We start from the raw sequence: 21,024 nt of genomic DNA on the forward strand, positions 1-21,024 counted from the left end.
ACGGTGGTATCGATCGTAATATACCAAGCAATAATAATTCAAATCATTCACCATTGATGACAATTAATTTGATATTTCTTCTCATAATTTTCTTTTTTTTTTTTTTTTTTTTTTTGTATTTATTTGTTTTCTTATTTGACAATTGTGATCGATAAATCCGTATCAACGGAGAATGTTTACCGTCTATCTCGATACACCTCATAAATGAATATCGTAATTACGAAATATTAAATACGTAACGCAAGAACAGTTATGTTTGCGTAAAAATAAGATAAATTGCTCCATTGATCATGCGTAACGTAATTAAATTATTGATCATGCACATAACATTTCACAATTCGTTATTATATCTGAAGAGTTTTATGGTAAGAGAATTGTTATTTTTAATTTAAATTTCTTTCAATGCTTTCGACTATTTTTTTTTTTGGTATAAAATTTAAGATCTATAGCATTCGACAGAACGTTGTTTTCTCGATCGTTTAATAACAAATATTTGTGCGAGTTTTTTCTATATATAATTATTAATACCAATAACATAACAATAACAATGATAATAATAAATAAAAATAATAATAATAATAATAATAATAATAATAATAATAATAATAAATATAAGTAATTAAAAATATTTATATTAATTATTATACGATAGAAAAAAAAAGAATACATTTACAATTAGATAAGGTATTTTAAATTACGTTGCTTGAAATACGAAAAGATAAGAAAAAGTAGGTTAATCTTAGAGACAATTTAAAGGAACGTCTCCCAAATTCAGACGCTTTGAAGTTTAAGAACGAGAAATGATGTTTCTCAAAGAAAATATGGAAAAAACTAAAGCTAATATCATAGCTCGTTAATACGGTCTATTAACTTTACTCTGACATTATATAACATCTAAAAGTAGCGATCTTTATTGCTTCTTGACCTATTTATGCATCATGCGTTAACGTAACTAATGTTTTCCAGTTTACACTTTATAATATTTCTATTAAATTATAATACGTCGAAAAAAATAGGAAAATAATTTTCTTTAATTATCCTCGTATAAATAATTTTGAAAGAAAAAAGAACAAAATATATGTATATACGTATATACATTTCGAGAACATTTTTTTTTTTTTTCTTATACATCGACATGTTTTTCTTTCTAATCATTTACTAATGGTCCAGTGTATATTTCCTTTCTTTCTTTTTGTTGCTTTCCCATCCCCACTTTATTTTCATTTTATTGCGTAGGTTCTTTATTATAGAAAAACGTAATACGTGAACGTCATTGTGATTTTCTATTTTTTCTTTAATTTCATAACGAACAATGAAAAAGAAAATATTTTCTTGTTAAAAAATGTCTACGTGTGTGTGTATGTGTGTATAAATGTTATGTAAGAGAAAGATTTTTTTGTTCATTTAGAGATAATTATTCGAAAAATCTTTTATTTTTGTTTCTTTTTTTTTATTACGGGTATACCTGGTGTCAAAGATTGTGAATAAATAAATTAAAAAACTACCCCTCTGTATATATATATGATCAAATTCTCTTCGTAATTTCTTTTCTTATCTTCTTGTTCTTTTATTTTTGTTATTTTTAAATTCATCTTAGGAATTCTTAGGAATAATATATATGTACTCTCCTCCCGTGTGTGTATGAATTTTTGTATTACAGAGATTATCACTTAAATCTAGTTTCGTATATCAATAAGATAACTATACCTTGAATTTTAATATATATATTTGTTTTTTTTTTTTTCTTTTCTCTAACGTGCATGATTCATACCGAGAGAATAATGAATAGGTACAAATAGTTGTGCTTTCCGTATATCTAATAAAAATACAGATGTGCCACTTTGCTCTAATGTATACGTGTTTGTATATGCACATATGCATCTATGTATGTATTTATGTATGTATGTATGTATGTATGTATGTATGTATAATGAGAGCATAAGTATTCTATAAGTGTATATTTTTAATACGTTTTCTTTTTAGTACGATCCTAATCGTAAGGCTAAATTTCGATGAGTGTGCTGTTCATAGATGCACCTCAATATTATTATTATTATTATTATTATTATTATTATTATTATTATTATTATTACTAGTATTAATATTATTAATATAAATATTTTACATAAAACTCGAGTTTTCGATCTAACGACTACTTTACATTATCACTAAAAATAACAGTATTCTCGTCTATATTCAATTAGACAATAATGCTGTATGATAACACGAATGGTTTAGAAATGTCGAAATATTGAAAAACGTATCCTACGAATTTCTCTCACTATCGAACATAATTCACATATGCATCTATATATGTATGTATGTATGTATGTATGTTCTTTAATACAGAGTGTCTACGATGAAATTGTTGTCCGATTATTTTGTGTTATTTATGAGAAACAAAATAAAATTGAACAAAAAAAAAATCAATCATGACGTTTCATAGTAGACATCCTATATAATTATCACGTATTTGCCTATATACTTTAATGAAGTGAAAAATATAAAAATTATAAAAAAAAAAAAATAATTAGATAATAATTATGGCACTTTCGGATGCTAATTTATTCGCATTCGTGTTCCATCGTCCATCGTTAAAAATCTTCCTGTTTTTTTTTTTATTATATTATTAATATATATTATATTATTATTATATAATTATTATATAATTAATATATTAATTACTAAACGAAATATCAACATATTTCTGTGTTTGCTTATGTTTTTTTTTTTTTTATGTATGCATTTATTCATATAGTATAATTACTACTTTTCATTTTGCATTAAACGCTATGCCTAAGATGTCGAACGAGGAAGATCTTGATGCGGATAATTTCCTTCTTTCTATTTTTTTTTTTTTTTTATTCGTTATTTGTTCCTTTTTTTTGTTTAACGAACTCAAACAACGAACTCTGCGATGACTGTCAAAGTACATAGTTGATTTTTTATGTGTCGATAAAAAGGCAGTTTTTAATTCATTTCGGTGTCATTTCTTCGTAAAAGAGAGAGAGAGAGAGATAAAAATATAGAAAGAGATGAAACAAAGAAATAACTATTAATAAATAATTCTCTCTCATATATACGAATCCTGAGCAAACTTAACTACCTATACTTCGCATGTGTTTGTTATGCTCCATAATTTAAGTTCGTCAATTTATTGGCATAACACTTATATATATATATATATTATTATTATTATTATTAGTATTATATTCAGAAGAGTGTACATATATGCACATATATATGAGACATACATATAATATGTATATATACATACAAATTACATATACTCTCTCATTCGTTCATCTTATACAATTTTATCTAAATTCTAAATTCTTATTGTTAGATATTATTTTAATTTATCATCATTATATTATTTCTCTATTTTCTAATTATATGTTAATATTAAAACTCGTCTCGGTTTGCCCAAAACAACGTTATTCGTAGTTCACTTGAAATATATTTAGAACGTCATTTGCAGGTACCAAAAAGTGCAAGTCTCTTAGTTAGTTCGTATTGTTATCACCGTGTATTAGTTAATGCCATTTATACGAATTAAAAATGTTAAATAAATCAAATGTTTGAAATAAAGTAAGAAATATAATGAGATAGATTAGAGAAAGAGTGAGATTTACGTTTAGCGTAATTAATTATTCCTTACGTGTACATGTATGTATGTAATATGTATGTATTTATTACTCCGAATATCACAATTCGAGATAGTTGTTTTGAGCGGACCGTACTATTTTCTCTTCTATCATATATGAAACTACAGAACCACATTTACTATCAGGCGCATTAGGCGCGCATTATTGTGGGATATCCATTTTTAAAAGACCCCATACATTTTTCAATTTTATTACGTACAAAATACGATATTGAAAAAAATAAAAAACAAAAATAGGCTGATACATATATTCGTTAAAAATCAAAATTAAAGAATAACAAATTTCATTTATCACTTTTTTTTTCTCCCTTTCTCTTTTTTAATTCAAATTTGTGTAATCGATTTTTGTAATGGAAAATTTACGTACATAACACTATCGCACGTAACGTTATTTTGATTTTATTCAAACGAATTATTATAAAAATGTTAATTGTGTTTTTTTTTGCCTATAAACTAAAAGAGAGAAGATTTATATATATATGTAGTTCTGTAGCATTACATTTTTATTTATTCTCTTCTGCCAGATCGGCACCAACGCTTACTCGAGTCTCTCCTGCTTCTTCTTTTTTTTTGTTTTTGTTTTTTTTTTTTTTATTATTTTTCATTTAATTTTATTCCTTTTTTATTTCATTTTATTTTATTTTCTTTTTTTTTTCTTCTTCTTCTTCTTCTTCCTCTTCTTATTTATCATTCCAAACTATTTTAATTCATTTATTATTTGTTTAACATCTAATTTTTTTTTTTTCCTTTTCTTTTTTATTTTTTTTTTTTAATTCGATCGTTCCCATCTCTATGAAAACTAAGAATATTGTTTACGATGAATGGCGATTGATCGAACTGTATAATCTTATTTATTAGTTTCTCTCCTGTATGGATTGATCGAAGAAAAAAAAAGAAAAAAAATAATAATAATAATAATAACATAAGTAAAAAATAAATCAATCTAACGTCGAGAGCGTTGATGCCGTTACGTCCCAAATGAACGTAGGCCCAGCCATTAATTCGCATATCGTGGAAATCATTTTACTTTGTTATCTAACGTACGTAAAATATATTATTTAATTATATTCAAATTATATAACGAGAGATATAAAATAAAATATCGTTAAATGGCTGTAAAAAAATTGTTCACGCGTATCATCTCGAATAATTTGATAAATCTTAATTCCATAATAATATATATATATAATTCTCTTAAGATTGAACAAAATATAATTGTTAGATAATTGTAAAAATGTATCGAAGAACGTTGTTTGGAAATATAGTTAGTGTAAGAATTACATAATTCGTGATATAAGCGCTTACTTATTTCAAGGAAATTGTTTAAGAAGAGTCGAGAAAATAAAGATGATTCGAGTTTAAATGCCATACGTTTTCCACGATAGACGTGTATATATATAGATATATAAACGTACCATTTGAAATATTCATTATCTAATAACTAACGTTACGCAGTAAATGAACTTGTATTTATTATTTATTATTATTAATTTTTCATTCGAGAATAAGTGTTTTAAAATATATATAGAGTTTGCGATTCACCTGAGTGCTACTTTTTTCGGATTCACTTTCGGTCCTTGCGCGATACCCTTTTTTGTTTTTTGTTTTTTTTTTTTTTTTTTTTTTTTTTTATTACTTTTCTTTTACGTTTAAATACATATTTGGCGCTCTACATTTTGAGATAAGAGATTAAACTGGGTGAGAGAGAGAGAGAGAGAGAGAGAGAGAGAGAAGGAAAGAGAGAGAGATAGAGAGAGATAGATAGATAGAATGGGTTTCACCTAAAATTGGAAGAACAACAAAAAATTGTAACAAATGCAACATCGTTTTTGTGTACTACTAATAGTTTTAGGTGTGTGACTCTATAATCTTCTATCTTACAAAAATCTTGTGATCTAAAAATGAAACAATAATTATCTTAAAATGAAGTAAAGATATAGAGAGAACAAGATGATCAAGAAAAATATGACATTTAAGCATTTAAACAAAAAGAAAGAAAAAGACAATTCAATCCCTTAGCTTATTTGAATGTCCGTTGGTTTCAATCCCCGTTGCCTTTCCCAAAATTCGTCTGCCCACCCCCCCCCTCCGCCCACAAACGATTAAGATTAATATAAATATAATAAAGAAAATCAGTCGATTATTTTGACAATAATTCAGTGTATCACCGTCGCGTGGTAATGAGGTGGAAAGGAGGAGGGACTACGTTGATATGAAAAATTTAATCGAAAATAATATTCTACGTTTATCGAGAAAAAAAAATTGTTTAAAAAAAAAAAAAAAAAAAAAAAAAACAAAAAATAAAATACGTCTTATCGCATATTATTTTCATTTTCGAATTAAAAAAAAAGGGAAAAAGTTTTTTTCTTGTCAAATTACTTATTACAAAGAGCATAGTATTCGATCGTAAGAGAAACAGAGATAGACGGATAGACAGATAGAAATAGACAGAATAGGGAAAGTGAAATTTGAAAGGAGCTAGATGATAATGAACCAGTTCGCTTCGTGAATACCTAAGGGAGAGAATATCGAATTTGGTTAATGGACGGTGAAGCACAGAACGTATGTATGTGTGTATCTCTACTAAACTGTAGTTTCCCGGTCAACGTGAATATATTCCACGAAGCCGGATTGCTGATGTCAGGATGCTGCACCCAAAAGTGTCTCTTCCGTCGGCGCCCGTCTCGGTTTGCTATTCTTCATTGTTCCTTTGTAACGAAGTCGTTTCGCGCGTAATCTGGACCTAAATTATAATTAAATAAACAAAATATTAGAACAAAATTATGATTCTATCGATATATATATATATGATTAATTAAACGTATTGAACACGATAGTAATAATGTCCCAATTTTAAAATTATATCTATTATGGGTATTATACTTTTATACTTATACAATAGTTAAAAAGGTTTGATCATTCTCAATAAAAATAAAACGATATGAGTTTAGTAAGAGATAATAGATATATCAATCAAATAGTATGAATGAAACTTATACAAAAGATAGATAAAAGGTGTAGTTAAGTTAATTATATATTACCTGCTGATTAATATGACGAAGAGGCACGCAAAGGCAGTGACAATTCCGGTAACTCCGGCAACAACGAGCCATAAAGCTGGCGGCAATAACCCTAATAACCTAGCGCCGCTTCCGCAATTAGCCTCGTCGTGACCGGAAGGGCAGTTTGGCCTGCCGTCGCACCAAAGTGTGGCAGCGATGCAAGCACCAAGTTCGGGACATTTGTGCGGACAATCTCCCTGAGATACGGTCTCGTTCTCCGGTCCTCTTTCTGGAAGACGTAACTGTCTGCGTAATGCAGCTCTGCTCTTTGAAATTTCTAACCAGGATGCTGCAGCTTGACCGGATTCCCTAGCAACAAAATCCAATAAAAGAGCTGGTGGTCTTGGTGGTCCAGGCCATTTTCCTTCCTCTCCGCCTAACCATTCTTCAGAAAACACATGAACGGCAAACTCTCTTGCACCCGGTTCAGCCGGACAAACAACTTTTAACAATCTCGGTGGCCAACCGGAATATAATAAGATCCTGTTAGACGTCGGACATTTAATAACATCACTCGACTCGGATACCGGTGCAGGTTCTAACGGCATGAACCAACCCCACGTTAATACAAACAGCGATCTATTTTCTCTAGCCTCGACTAACCACGGAAGACCCTCGCAATAGATGTCTGGTCTCGATAAAGGTGGAGCAACAAATCTAAACTCGCCACCTGTGAACGGATCAAAAATTGATATTTAATTAATTTAGATATATATATATATTTTAAAGAGGATATCAAAAGATAATATCTTAATGTCATTGATTTCTTTTATCTTGTTATACTGATTTAGACACGATTATCTTTTTTGGGACAAACTGATAAATCTCAAAAGAAGCATATTACCTTCTCCGCGAACTCTCTGTTTTCTCGGGCACTCCGGTGAACGCACCAACTCGAAACTCGCGAAAAAGAATAGGGTCTCGAAATCTTCGTGAGGTGCTTGCTGATCGACCAGGAACGTGATTTCAAGTGCTCTTCCAGCGGAGATATGGGTCAACGGGAGATTAGACGTGTTATCGCAAAGACAAGCTCGAGGTAATTTGACGTCACGCCACGGTGCCTCGTAAAGTACAAGTCGAGCCTCTCTTGAACTGATCTCGTGTACGCAACGTGGCCTTCCAGTATGCGGATCCGGTTCACTGATACACGAGGTCGCTTCACCGAGGCTTACGTTATGCAACGTTAATCTAACTCTCTCGCCAACTCCAGCTTCTATTCTATATTTGCAATCTAATTTTGAGGAGCCACCTCTACCGAAAAGTCGCACATCCCGGGGTGACGTCACATCACCACTTCGAACTTTACGCCAAACTCTACTACAAACGCCATCGCCCCATGGTTCGCCGACTTGTACCGTTGAAATAAATTCGTACTGCGCCTAAACAGATCGATAGAGTAATACCTTAACTTTAATATACAATAATTAGAAGTTAAGATAAAACGGGTAAATATGTATATAGGTGTATATAATGTGTTTTGCGAGTTTCTCGGTTTACTTTCGTTTAAACTTTGAATACATTTTATTGACTGAAATACTTTAACTTTCTCTCTCTCTTTTTCTTTCTCTCTCTCTCTCTATATATATATATAACACTTTTAAGACTTTTTAATCAGAAACTTTGTTTTTTCGGAATTTTTAACTTTTTCATTTAGTTAGGTAACACAGGTTAAACAAATTTAACTCTCTTAATTCATATAAGGTAGATGATTAATCTTGGATAAATATTAATGGTAACTCTAGTATAATATAATTAGATGATAGAAATTTGATATAAAGAAAATTGTGTTATTTCGAATTACTTCTTCAATATATTTTAATCATTAAAAATAAATGATTTCGATAAACTAACAAATTTGCTTAACTTTAATAAAAGTATGTCAAACAATTATTTACCTGAAAGTTGACATTATGAAGAGCAGTTCCTAATACAGTTTCCATTCGCAATGTTAAGCTAGGTGCAATTGTGAGGTAACTTTCATCCGCCGTGCAAGGTCTTGTACTTCTCGTAGCGTTTCTAAGTGCCGCATGAGCGCAAAGTTTAGGTGTACTATCGCAAAGTGTAACCATAGGAAGTCCAGTTAATGGAGAACCATCCCAAAATAATAATTTAACTCCGCAAATCGAATCCGATTGAGTACTGGCATTGTTTTCCGTGCTCGTTGTTAAATCTCTTTGAGAATAGGACGAGAAATATATCCATACGCGATCACCAGCCGATCCTTTGATATTCCACGTGCAGCTGGAAGTTGGTGGCAATGCATGAAACGGTGCTCTCAACGTGCCACTCCTTTTAGCTGTACCTGTATCATCATCGTATAATCGCATAAATCCATGGAACTTTATTACTTCAAATGAAATAATAAAATTAGAAAATCATATCAATAATATATATAAATATGTAGAAGTACCATTGACAAAAAAATGACAGCCCTCGGAATTCCTAGCATAATCCAGACCATCCGAGTCCACATAAATAACTTGAACTTCCAACTCCAGTCTCAGAGCTGACGCTCCTAATGGAATAGCAATCGGTGAGCTTCTGAATTCTACGAGCATATTTGGTCCTCTGGCGATGACTCTTGGTAGAGGACCACCACAGTATATCAAAAGAATAGGATCTTCGGTACGTAAACCGTCGTGAAAGATAAGCCGATCTTTTTCACCTGTGCAATCGTTCCAAATACTGAGGGACGCATTTGAACTGGTTAGCCCGGTGGGACCGGTAGGACTATTTTTAACGGATATCATAGCGTGTTTGCAAGTAGGCACCTCCTTTTGACGGAGCGTGATCATACAGCTCGCATTTCTCGGATATTCTCCTGGATAATTTGGGCTTTGTAGACGACATTGTTTCAAATGGCACTCGTAAAAGTTTCGGGAGCAATAAGTTCCCGGAACAGCCGAGCCTCTCTCGATAGGATAATCGGGTTTCCCCAGTCGTGCCACAGCGTCGTTTTTCGAAACGAAACGATATCTTAGACGGAATTCAAAGGGTACCGATGGCGGAGAATGAAATAGACGAATTGAGGCGGTGACCGTACTAGTCTCGCTATAATATGTCGCACGGCTTTCTCCGCTGCCACACCAAAATCCACCGGTGAAGTGTCTACCCAATTCGGCTAATTGCAATGATCCCTCGGGACAACTGGCCGTGAGATGTTCCGCGTTAGGTTCGAGACGTCCTATACTGAAGGCATCCCAAAGAAGTTGAACAAGTTCCCCGTAACCTCGGCTGGCTGCAGTGAAGGTCAAGTGACAGAGAAAAGGAAGACGCGTTTCTGCTGGTCTAGGAAGCTCCAAATGATAAGTCCGACCCTCCTGGCCGTGATAGGTACGATTGCATGGAGTACAAAGAGTTGGCTCGTCGCTACCATCTCCGCAATCGTCTTTACCGTTGCAATAGGCGTCAATCGGTACACAATGTCCGTCCCGACAAGTCAATTCCGCAAGGCCGCAGGTGCCACCGTTCGAACCGGTAGTCCTCTTGATCAGGATCACCGATATAAGAATGAAAAAGATCAGTCCTGTTCTTACTTGCCCACCTCCGACATCGGCTATCTCCTGAAACATTCCGTAACTTGCCATGATATTTCCCGCACATTAATTGAAACTCCTATACTCGTGTGTTGAACACGTTTTTAATCTCGATATAGAAAAAATGAACAAAAATAATTGCATAGAAGAAAAAGGAAGCAAGAAACAAACAAACAAACAAAAGGAAATAATGAATAAAGAATTACCATAATCATCCGCCAGTAGGTCAAGCATCACAGTGACAATGTTAAGAACGTTGTCCAATTCGACGGCAGCATAGTGTGCTCGAACTATACACCAATTCCCGGTTTTAGCACGTTGAGAGGAGCACCACCCACCACCGATGATACCGCCACTGTAACCATAATCATAACTAACGCACCACCGGTGCTAACACCGGTAACAACACCATCTACGCCAGCAACACCTTCAATCACACTTGTTCACCACCGATCACAAGAGAAAGAGAGAAATAGAAAGGGAAAAAAAGAGACAGACACGCAAAGAAAAACAGAGAGAGAGAGAGAGAGAGTAACAGAGATAGGGGGAAAGAAAGAGACTAAAAAACCGTGGAACAGAGCATGTTGAACAATAAATAGAAACGACAATGAAAAAAAGCCAGTGGCGAGGCCTCCTCCTCTATCCTCGCTCCACGATCGAATCTCGGTGAGTCTCTTTCACAAGATTTTACGAGTTGGAGTCGATGAGGCGCTGGAGATGGGCGCGGGAGTCGACGCGCAAGTGCCCGGTGCATACTGCACACACAAACGAGTAATACGTTGTCGTACTTTGTCGACTCGTGCTGCAGAATGTAGAGAGAGGGCTGGTAGAGAGGGCTGGCAGAGAGGGCTGGCAGAGAGGGCTGGCAGAAAGGAGTTGGGAGGATGAGGGTTGAGCTGCTCAGGGCCTGGCTGCTAGGCGCCTCGATGCCATCGATCGCAGCATCCCTCTCTTTCTATCTTTCTCCCTCTCTCTTTCTCTCCTCCATTCCCACCCCACCCCCAGCCCCCTCTTTTATCTCTTTCTCCATTTCTCCCTTAACACCAACGTGAAACCCTCACTCGCTCGCTAGAGTTCGTAGAACCAATTTCACCCTTCACCCCGAATACCTACCACCACCCCTTCTTACTTTTCATCGAAAAATCGACTAACTGACGGACTCTACTACTCTTCAATGGACAACAAACATGTTTGCGAGATAGATCCTCCCGCGTTTCGATCCATTCAAAAATTAATCCTGACGATTACTTTTCTCTCTTTGGTGTACCGTGTATTTTTTTTTTGTCTTCTGTCTCTTTCTCTTTCTCTCCCACTTTTTTTTTATTCTTGTTTCTTTTTCTTTTTTTTCTGGTATTATCCTTATGAATCGAAACCTGCAAAAAGCTAGTTTTATACATATATATATATATATATATATAGATACGTGTGTATACGTAAGTACATAGATACATAAATACAGATGTAGGAGAAATATATAAGAGAGAGAGACGGAAAAAGCCCAAAGAGAGAGAGAGAAATATGCCTTTTAGGTCTTTCGCACAAGAGAGTTAGAATAGGACAAGGCGGCTTCTTTCGGTTGAGATTAAATCGAACGACAAAGGGACGCGTTCTCGTTGCCTTGGTTTCCTTACGGTTTTGCCAAAAGGGAGGATTATTGAAAGAACGATTGTTAGAATTCTACTCACCATCAGACGAAGACAAATTTTTTCATGGGTATTAACAATTCTTTTTCTTTTATTTCTGTTTATTTTCTCCCAAATTTAAATCGATAAATCTTGTCGTCGTTTAAATTGATCAATTAATCATATTCAACGTAGATCTTTTCTACGATCGAATAAATATATTTTTAAATAAATAAATATATATTAACGATTTCTTTTTTCTCTCTCTCTCTCTCTCTCTTTTCTAGAGAAGAATGAAAATATTTATATTATTTTCTTAATTACCATTTAAATAATACGTTTAAATGTAATAAGTCAGGATTCCAATATCGTAATTATTTTTCTTTTTTATTCCGACGAAGAAAGCTTGAAAAATTTTATCCGAAGAACTAAAGTAATCTAATCTATTGTCTTGACTTGAAGAATATGTTGAAAGTTATCGCGGTGACACAGAAACAAATGGGGCCGTTTAACGCCCCTGCCTCAGGTGCAAATGTCTAAAGTTCGGTTATAACAAAGTTTTCAGTATAATAATACACTCATCTTAAATATTCAACTTACTTTTAAAACACATATTATTTTTCATCTTTTAAATACAATTATACATATATTATCATCTCTGTAATAATATTTGATTATTATACCAAATAATAATGCTTTATTAAACATTTTGAAACTTATGTTTATGTATAATATTTTTTTTATAATTTTTATCGTTGATAAAAGTAGATAGTCACTCTATATATATACATTATATATTTATATTTGCCTTTTCAAATAAATTCTTTTTACAAGATTATAAATAAAAAACAGGTATATATAAATAAATGTATTATAAAATATAAAAAAAAATGACATTAATATTTATAAAATAATATGTTTAATAAATAATATACCGAGTATGTGTATGTTGAATAAATTTTATCATTCATATAAATATAATATTAAATATATATTTAAGTAGTGAAATATGAAACACTCCATCTTCATAAATTACGAATTTATTCGTACACGTTAGTATACGAATAATAATTTCTACGATATATATTACATATATGTATGAGTTCTACCAACACATATGTATATACGTTGGCACATAGATAGTAAATACATACTTTAGGTGGTCCATATAAAATCATGCCGTAGGGTATCGTATTTTGGATGCTCATTCACAATGCCAAATACGCAGGATGTTTGCTAAAGTTAAACAAACTAAATCAACATGGTATAATACGGTTTAGAAAAAATTATGCATCAACGCATGCAATCAAGCCCGAGAATTTATCATAAGATGCATTAGACGCTAAAATTAGAACCTCATTTATTATGGAGTTCACATTTTTTCATTTTATTTCTTATAAACAATAACATGTGGAAAATAATTAAATAATATATATACTAAAAAAAATTAATGACGGACTTAATTGGTTGATTTCTCTTAATGATGTTCCAATTTCAAAAATATAAATGTGTCCCTGAATGCAACAAAATCATTAAGAATATTTTATGTGGGAATTTTTTCCTCTTTTATATATATATATATCCTTTGTTCGAATGCGTTGAATGTTGGAGATTGTTTAAAACTGTTGAAGCATAAAATATAATTACTTTTTTACTTGTTTTCTTTTTTTATTTCTTTCTTTTCTTTTCTATTTGTTTTTTCTTTTTTCTTTTATTTTTTGTTTTTCAGCAACCACTAGCTCTGATGTTCGCAAATATCACGCTCGATGCTTACTAAAGAGCTCACAGTTTCCGCTAAGTCTTTGCCATGAGCTTGCTTCTTTCTCGCTTCATGATGAAAGTGTGTCGTTGAACGATTTCTTTCTCTCTCTCTCTTACACACACACACACACACACATCATACATACATTCTTTCTCTTTGTATTTTTGGTTTCCGTATTCGTAATCAACGAAGAAGCAGAAATACGTAGAAAATGAAATAAATGAAAAAAGATTTAATATCAATGAAATAAATAATAATAATAATATATAATTAATTCTATTTTTAAATATATACACTTTTTTCTAAACTGATTATTAAACCCGAGTACGTTAAAACGAACATAAATTAAAAATTGCTTAGTTGTAATACGTTGAAAAAAAAAAAAAGAAGATAATAATAATGGCAGGAAAATTAATGGATAAAAATTCGTAAGAATTTTTGAACACGTTTATCTTTCTCTTAAGGTATACACTTCTATTCCCAAAGTTTATTACACGAATTAATGTAAGTTCAGAGTTCATTTTCAGATAAACATAAATTTTAGGGGGAGCTATTTCGTTATATTATTTGGCATTCAAAGAAAACTTAAGTAAAACTTCAAACGTTCGCTACAAATTATTCTTAAGTGGGGACGATAAAGATAAACACAGAAGTTTACGAGTTTAAATCTCTTAAGAGAAGTACTTGACTCTCACGATGAATCGATATAAACTTCTTTGAATGCAATCTTTCTCTCTTTCTCTCTCTCTTCCGCGGCTACTTATTCAGAAACCAGCTTGAAAAATTGTTTATTTTTACCACTCGTATATTATATCTTTTTCAACTAAGTTTATCTAAAAAAATAAGACACTAAAAATAATTTTATATATTTATTTATAACTTTTTACGAGAGAGAGAGAGAGAGAGAGAGAGAGAGAGAGAGAGAGAGAGAGAGAGAGAGACAATTTCTCCCGTAAATAATAATAAATAATTTTTAATTTTTATAAATTATTTTTTAAAGATCGATATATTTCAGATTTCATGTTAAATAAGAAGATAACTTGATTTTTCTTAATTTCCATAATTTATTTCCTTTTGTCACAGTAATTAATCAATGTATCACTTTTACGACAATGTGCAAGCGAAAAAATATTTACACATAATTATATATACATAAATAGAAAATAGTAAATAAAAACATTTGAAAAAAAGAATAAAATAATATTATAGAGAAGAATAAAGGAGAGCAATAACAATAACAATGAGGGAGGTGTGGCAAAGAAAGTTTTTCTCGAGTTACACTAAATCACAGTATTTTGTCAGAGATAAAATTGGACACTTGATTAATCGGTGCAATGAATTATCATCATTCCGATTAAACGAATAAAATATATATGTATATATGGCAGTAATACCACAATGACGCGTTGTTAATTTGTGTTTTTTTTTTTCGACGAAATCATTTTCTTTTTTACTTTTCTTGTAATTCAGGAAATATTTCATACATCACCACTTCGAAGATATCCTAAAAAATAATAATTATTATCATGCTAAGCTTGCGTTCAATTATTTTCTACAATCTACATTATATACGTATAGATTATCTAAACGTACATAAAATAATTGTTTATTAAGATTAACATTTTGCAAGGTATCGAAGACTTTTATTAATCCACGTTGCGCACTTTGTGCTCCCACTAAATTAGCTAGGACCTCAGGTACGTTATTTAAAATTTGTCTACGAGCTTCCCCACGGGTTTTTAATTTCTCTTCGTCTGTTTTTGGTATTGTCCCAGATACCAAACGACCGTTTGGCCACCAGGATTTCGTAAACAATTGAATGTAATAATGAAGCATCGGTTCAGAAAATACCCATGCAACTGTGTCCCTAACTTGCCTTTAAATAAAAAAGAAAACAAGTAAATTAAAAATAAAAGAGTATTTATTAATTTTTAAATAATTTTTTTTTTTTAATTAGCTCGAAATTTAAAATTTACCTGTTTATCGTACGACCATAAGTAATTTGAACAAAAGTGATGAGTGATCGACGTAGCCATTTAAATACACCCCTAAGATCAAAAATTTCTCCTAATAATGCATACAATGGTTCAGCTATGGCATCTTTTCCAGGACCGATGTAAGAATCTGTTGTTGATCGATTAGTATCGTTATCATCGAGAAGCAACGAGTAATCTTCCTCTTCTTCTTTATCTCGAGACTCGCTATTATTTCCAGATCTGGAGAAGATAATATGTTGATGATATAATTATCATCATTATTAATTTAATGTGGAATTAAATTAACTAAATTGTTTAAACTAAATTACGTACGAAGTTTTGAATAATGTTGATAATGAAAATCGTGATTTTTTAGGAGAAGGTGCCGCATGTTTTAAATGTTCCGAACTTGGACAAAGGAAAGCATATAATGCTTCACTTTGATTAAGCCTTTCGTCTTCCAAAACGAGCTGAAGAATAAAAGTAATATATGACAGTTATGATCTAATTTATTAAGCAAACAAAAAAAATATATAATTATCTTAATAGTATAATAAATGATCAAAATACTGATCTGATAAAAATATCAGTCTACAAGTTATTATAATTATATACGTACATTTAAATACTTTTGTATTTGCATTTTAGCTTTTTCGAGAGTGTTCTTATCGGATTTCCCGAAGAATTTTAGTGGTTGTGATGGTAAATCGAAAGTTTTCACGTAAGAACATAATTGACGTAATTGCCTATGAAGTTCCTGAAAGTCTTGTAATTTCCTAAGAACTACCCAACCGCTGGATATACTTTGCTCATTGTTATCATCTTCTATCATATGTATAACCAGTACGAATTGCGGTGCTTCGCCGTTTTCTGGTATCTATATATTTGTTAGATACAATAGTTAGTTTTATAACACATGCAGATGACCCGCAAATAACCATTAGCTAAAAAATTTTAACATAATGACATGGTACGATATATGTATATAGAAAGAGAGAGAGAAAGAGAGAAAGAAAGAGAGAAAGAAAGAGGAAGAGAGAAAAAGAAAAGAAATTAAAAACACTATAAAGACGTGCTCGCAAACTTCTACAGGCATTTTGCGAATTTGCAAAAAGCGTATGAAAGTCGTTCAATCATAAATATAATCAGTAAAATAAAGCAAAAGATAGTATTGTCATTTTTTGTGCGCGTAATGCATATATAATTTTTAATTTTTTTTAATTTCTATTTTTTATTTTTTTTGTTTTAAATATGTATGTATATCTCTTGTATATAAATTTCAAGTTTTATATAGAACATATTTAGAGGCCCTAAACCTAAAAGTTTCTGAGAAATATAAGTATGATATCATTCTCAAACGCGTAGTGTATCACACGCATAATTTATCTGGCTTGTATTATAAATAATGAAATAAACATACATCTGCACTTTGTACATCAGCTTTCCATCGACCCAAGTGTTCAACCCACATTTCAGAATGACTCAAGTGAGCTTCTAGTTGTCTTTTTTCACCTTGCAACCATTCAACTTCCTTTCCCAGAATACTTAAAACTCTGCTTTCGGGCTTAAGAGAAGATTTAAGTGCTTGCAAAGCTTGCATTTTATTATTCAGCTTCTCTTGTAATTGGTCCAATTTACTACGTGCATAATTGGAATGTTCTCCGACAAGCAATGATGAATTTTCAGATAAAGCTCCTTCGACCGATTGTTGATCCTCCACCAACCCTAATATTTCAACAATTTAAACACTTGATAGCGCGATAGATAATAGATTGAGAAAAATTAATTTTAATTAATTTTTGTTGCCAAACGAAAAAATCGATTTTTTTTTCACTATTACGTATTAACCGATAAATGTGCGCGCGCTCGCGTCTACTGTTTGCGTGTGTGTGTCTGTGCGATAAGTCAATATTTCATAATAATCTAATGTAAAAGCAAACCTTATTTGGTTTAACCTATTCCAATAATAAGAATAATAATAAACCAAACAAAAAATCCAAAAAGATTCTAAAAATTATATATTTATATAGGTATAACGAATTTTGTATGCAAAGTGGAGATTAAAAAGAACTATCGAGTAACGGTACGATGATTTCGATTATTATTGTTGTTATTAATTTTTATTATTTTTTTCTTTTTATTTTTTAAGTATAGATCGTCTCCTATGAAGTCCTTCTTTTAAAATGATTTATTTGATATATAAGAAAATAACAACCGAAAATTTCATATTTGCGAAAAGTAAACTGACATTAAAGACATTAAAGAGAAAAAGAAAGAAAAAAAATATGCTCCCCCCATTATACACTTTAATGAAATATCGATCGTTTAAAAGAGACATAGCGGGTTACATGTTTGCCCTCAATTTTCCGTTACTCGATTACCTGATCAAGATATATGTGTATTTGAAGAAGCACAGTTTGTATGTGTGTGCTTGTACATATATATATATGCTTTAATGACTACAATGTGTTTAAATAAAAAAAAACATATTCATCAATTTAGTCAACTGACATACTTTAAGTAAGGAAATATATATTTATAATAGTCTGTAATAAGACTATTCTATAGCGATATATAAGAGATCTTTTATTTAGTTAAAGCTTTTAATAGAAAAGCTTGAGAGAAAAATGAAATTAATTTTTCTCTCTCTAATTTAATAAATCATCACCGAAGTAACATTTAAATGCTATAATTAAAACTCCAATTTGTATTAAAAAAGCTCGTATAAAAAGTGTCATGAAGAAAATGTATTAGTGATAACAATGGGTTGCATTATAAAAATAAAAATATATATTTAATGATTCAATGTACTTACCATCCGCCCTCGCACTTAACAATTCCTCTTGCATTTTTTTATATTGTTCACTGACCAAAAATGACGAATAATATTTTTCTTCTATCGTTTTAACTACGCTCTCTTGGACTTCATAAAACACAGTTGGTCCATTATCCCCTAATAAGAAACTTTCCATTCTTTTTCTTATAATTTTATCAACTTTTATTTCGGCAGTCGGTGATCTAATATACGTATAAAAAATTTCAGCTCCAAGCTGATGCCAATTGGATCTATTGGCAGATCTCAATTCCTGTACAGCAGCCCAGTATCCAATCAATCCTTGACTTGAGACTTGTTCTAAAAATTGAGATAGATATTTACGACCTATGATGTTATCTAAAATAGTTTGCAAAGATAATACTCTTCTTTCATCCATCAATGCTGTTAGACCGCTATCCTAAAAAATATTAAATTATATAAATTATAGCCAATGTGATTTTCAATTATACATTTAGGAAAATAACAGTGAATTTTATTTAAAAAAAAAAAAACTAACTTGTACAGGATAACCATCCCATCCTAACGACTGCATATGACATTCGCATGTATTTTTTGCAAACGTCAATTGAGTAATATATTTTTTTAATTTTTTTGCTTCATTTAAATCAGACTTTCCAAATGCATTATGATCAGGATCCAAACCCTGTGCCCTTTTTACATTTTGTACCGTTGTAGCTTGCATTATTTCTATTACAATATTTAACCTAATATGCTTAAGAACCTCTAAATCCCGAGAACTTTTAATCATACGAATAAAATCTTCAAATGATTCTGCATACTCGTATGTTTTTCTATGCATAGCAGCTGTCAGTTGCTGCTGTTCAATGTACAATAATATCTTTTGATTGATATAATCAGGATCGGTTACAAGATCTATCGCTGGTTTCAATACTGAAACAATAATATAGAAAAAACATATTTTTATTACTCTACAACATTTTTTATATGAATATTATATTTTAGAATGAATTACATTGCACCCACTTTTACATGTGAGAACCTCCCTCAAGAGAAATTTTGCTGGGGAAAGAGAGTAACTGCGTGGCAATAGAAACAATATATATAATTCACTAACTTTTCTTAAATACTCCAATTCCGCTGCAGGGGACATCAAATGTGATGATAAAATGAAAACAGGTTCTTCACCGATTGATCTGAAATGATATAAATTATCTCAGAATTAAGTGTTACACTTTGAAAATAAATGAAAATAGATACTCACGAAGCTTCCTGTGCAATTCTAATTTTTTCAAAATGAAAAGTTACTTTATTGACTATATTAAACACTACTAGCTTAGTATGATCGACTCTTAACAATCGATCATGGAGACTCTGTATAGCACCCCATACATCTTGCTTCATATTTTCTAATATCTGATCTGAATTAAATGCTAAATCATTGAGCCAACAACCAATAAAATCTTGAAATGCTAAGTCCAAGAGATTCTGTAAAGCTCCGTCTACTAAACGACTAAATATCATTGGATAGCGAGATTGCTTTTTAACATTTGATAATTTGGCTTCATAGCCTTTCTATTATGGAAAACAAAATAAATACACATATTATTTGTAACAAAATGTAATTAATTAACTATTATATTACTTTTAATATAATCATAGATTTATTTAATTAGATAACGTACCATCAATAAATTATGAAATGCATCCATCTCAGCAAGAGTTTTTACAGTGCCAGCACCTGTTTGATGCTTTGATGATAATGCTATATTTATTAACATAACCACTAAAGGGCCAATAAGGAGACAAAATATAGTTAATAATACATAAAAACAGCACCATAACATCCCATTCCAATAAAGAATGGTCAAAACGCTGAAGATTGTGCACAATATATAAAGAATAATCATTTTGTATACGTTTACAATATAGTCAGATAATAAAATTGTCAAGCGTATTTTCTTGACAATCTTTACTTTCATCACATTTAACCCATCTTGGTTGAAGTTTTGTTTTTACGTGATCCTAGTTTAAACATGGTAATAATTAATTAAAGATGTATATATTTTATTGCATGGATATTGTCTTTTATTTATTAAAATAAATCCAAAAAACCGCTGATGAACATCACAATCAACCTCGTTTTGACACCTGTTATGTTTCTATAGCCGGAGCGATTACTGCACATCGACATATGCGTTGATTTTAAAGTGGCGCCTTTTTTCAAATTCCAATTTAAAATAAAACAAATTTGGGGCGACTGTTGTTTGACTATTATATATATATTATAATTTATGAAATATAATAATTATAACTTAATTAGAGAGATTTAATAATATTAAATGTACGCTTTTTATTATATTAATAAAATACTTCAATCAATAAAGAAGCGTATTCTAACTTATATGAAAAAAAAATTGAACTTAAAATATTGACAAATAAAAAATGGAATAATAATAAATAAATATATTTTTAATATTTATAATAAATATATTATTAGTAGATAGACAGAGATACAAATATATATGCGCGTCTCAATCTTAATATGTATATAGTATTTAATATTTAAAAACACATTTGGAAAGGTTTAGAATATTTTAAAAGG

The 21,024-nt window shown here is 31.0% G+C and overlaps 2 protein-coding genes across 2 annotated transcripts; both read right to left on the reverse strand.

Moving 5' to 3' along the window:
- Positions 1-5,974: 5,974 nt before the first annotated feature.
- LOC106787001 lies at positions 5,975-11,539 on the reverse strand. The gene is made up of 6 exons (XM_014748968.1): positions 10,472-11,539; positions 9,140-10,292; positions 8,625-9,031; positions 7,574-8,108; positions 6,709-7,399; positions 5,975-6,410 (listed from the first exon to the last, which is right to left on the reverse strand). The coding sequence occupies exons 1-6, from the start codon at positions 10,478-10,480 to the stop codon at positions 6,308-6,310; spliced, it is 2,898 nt and encodes a 965-aa protein (XP_014604454.1). The 5' UTR covers positions 10,481-11,539; the 3' UTR covers positions 5,975-6,307.
- Positions 11,540-14,699: 3,160 nt separating this feature from the next.
- Positions 14,700-20,588, reverse strand: LOC106787007 (sorting nexin-25-like). Its single transcript, XM_014748982.1, has 11 exons — positions 20,105-20,588; positions 19,684-19,994; positions 19,446-19,615; positions 18,958-19,352; positions 18,441-18,858; positions 17,046-17,350; positions 16,245-16,502; positions 15,959-16,095; positions 15,626-15,865; positions 15,243-15,525; positions 14,700-15,153 (listed from the first exon to the last, which is right to left on the reverse strand). Exons 1-11 carry the CDS (start codon positions 20,399-20,401, stop codon positions 15,100-15,102), a joined length of 2,868 nt encoding a protein of 955 aa, XP_014604468.1. The 5' UTR covers positions 20,402-20,588; the 3' UTR covers positions 14,700-15,099.
- Between the last annotated feature and the right edge of the window lie 436 nt (positions 20,589-21,024).

This window comes from Polistes canadensis, unplaced genomic scaffold (assembly GCF_001313835.1).
Source record: "Polistes canadensis isolate GaletaPanama2010 unplaced genomic scaffold, ASM131383v1 scaffold_3, whole genome shotgun sequence".
NCBI classification, from domain to species: domain Eukaryota; kingdom Metazoa; phylum Arthropoda; class Insecta; order Hymenoptera; family Vespidae; genus Polistes; species Polistes canadensis.

What these genes read in the sequence shown, in the direction of transcription:
- LOC106787001 (XM_014748968.1), bottom strand. An exon ending in ACAGAGAGTTCGCGGAGAAG is followed by an intron (nt 7,400 to 7,573) that starts GTAATATGCTTC and finishes ATCCGTTCACAG; the next exon opens with GTGGCGAGTTTAGATTTGTT. An exon ending in TTCGTCATATTAATCAGCAG is followed by an intron (nt 6,411 to 6,708) that starts GTAATATATAAT and finishes ATTATAATTTAG; the next exon opens with GTCCAGATTACGCGCGAAAC.
- LOC106787007 (XM_014748982.1), bottom strand. Translation starts at nt 20,401, where the DNA reads ATGAAAGTAAAGATTGTCAAGAAAATACGCTTGACAATTTTATTATCT. An exon ending in GGAGGTTCTCACATGTAAAA is followed by an intron (nt 19,353 to 19,445) that starts GTGGGTGCAATG and finishes TTATTGTTTCAG; the next exon opens with TATTGAAACCAGCGATAGAT. An exon ending in GTTAAGTGCGAGGGCGGATG is followed by an intron (nt 17,351 to 18,440) that starts GTAAGTACATTG and finishes TTGAAATATTAG; the next exon opens with GGTTGGTGGAGGATCAACAA.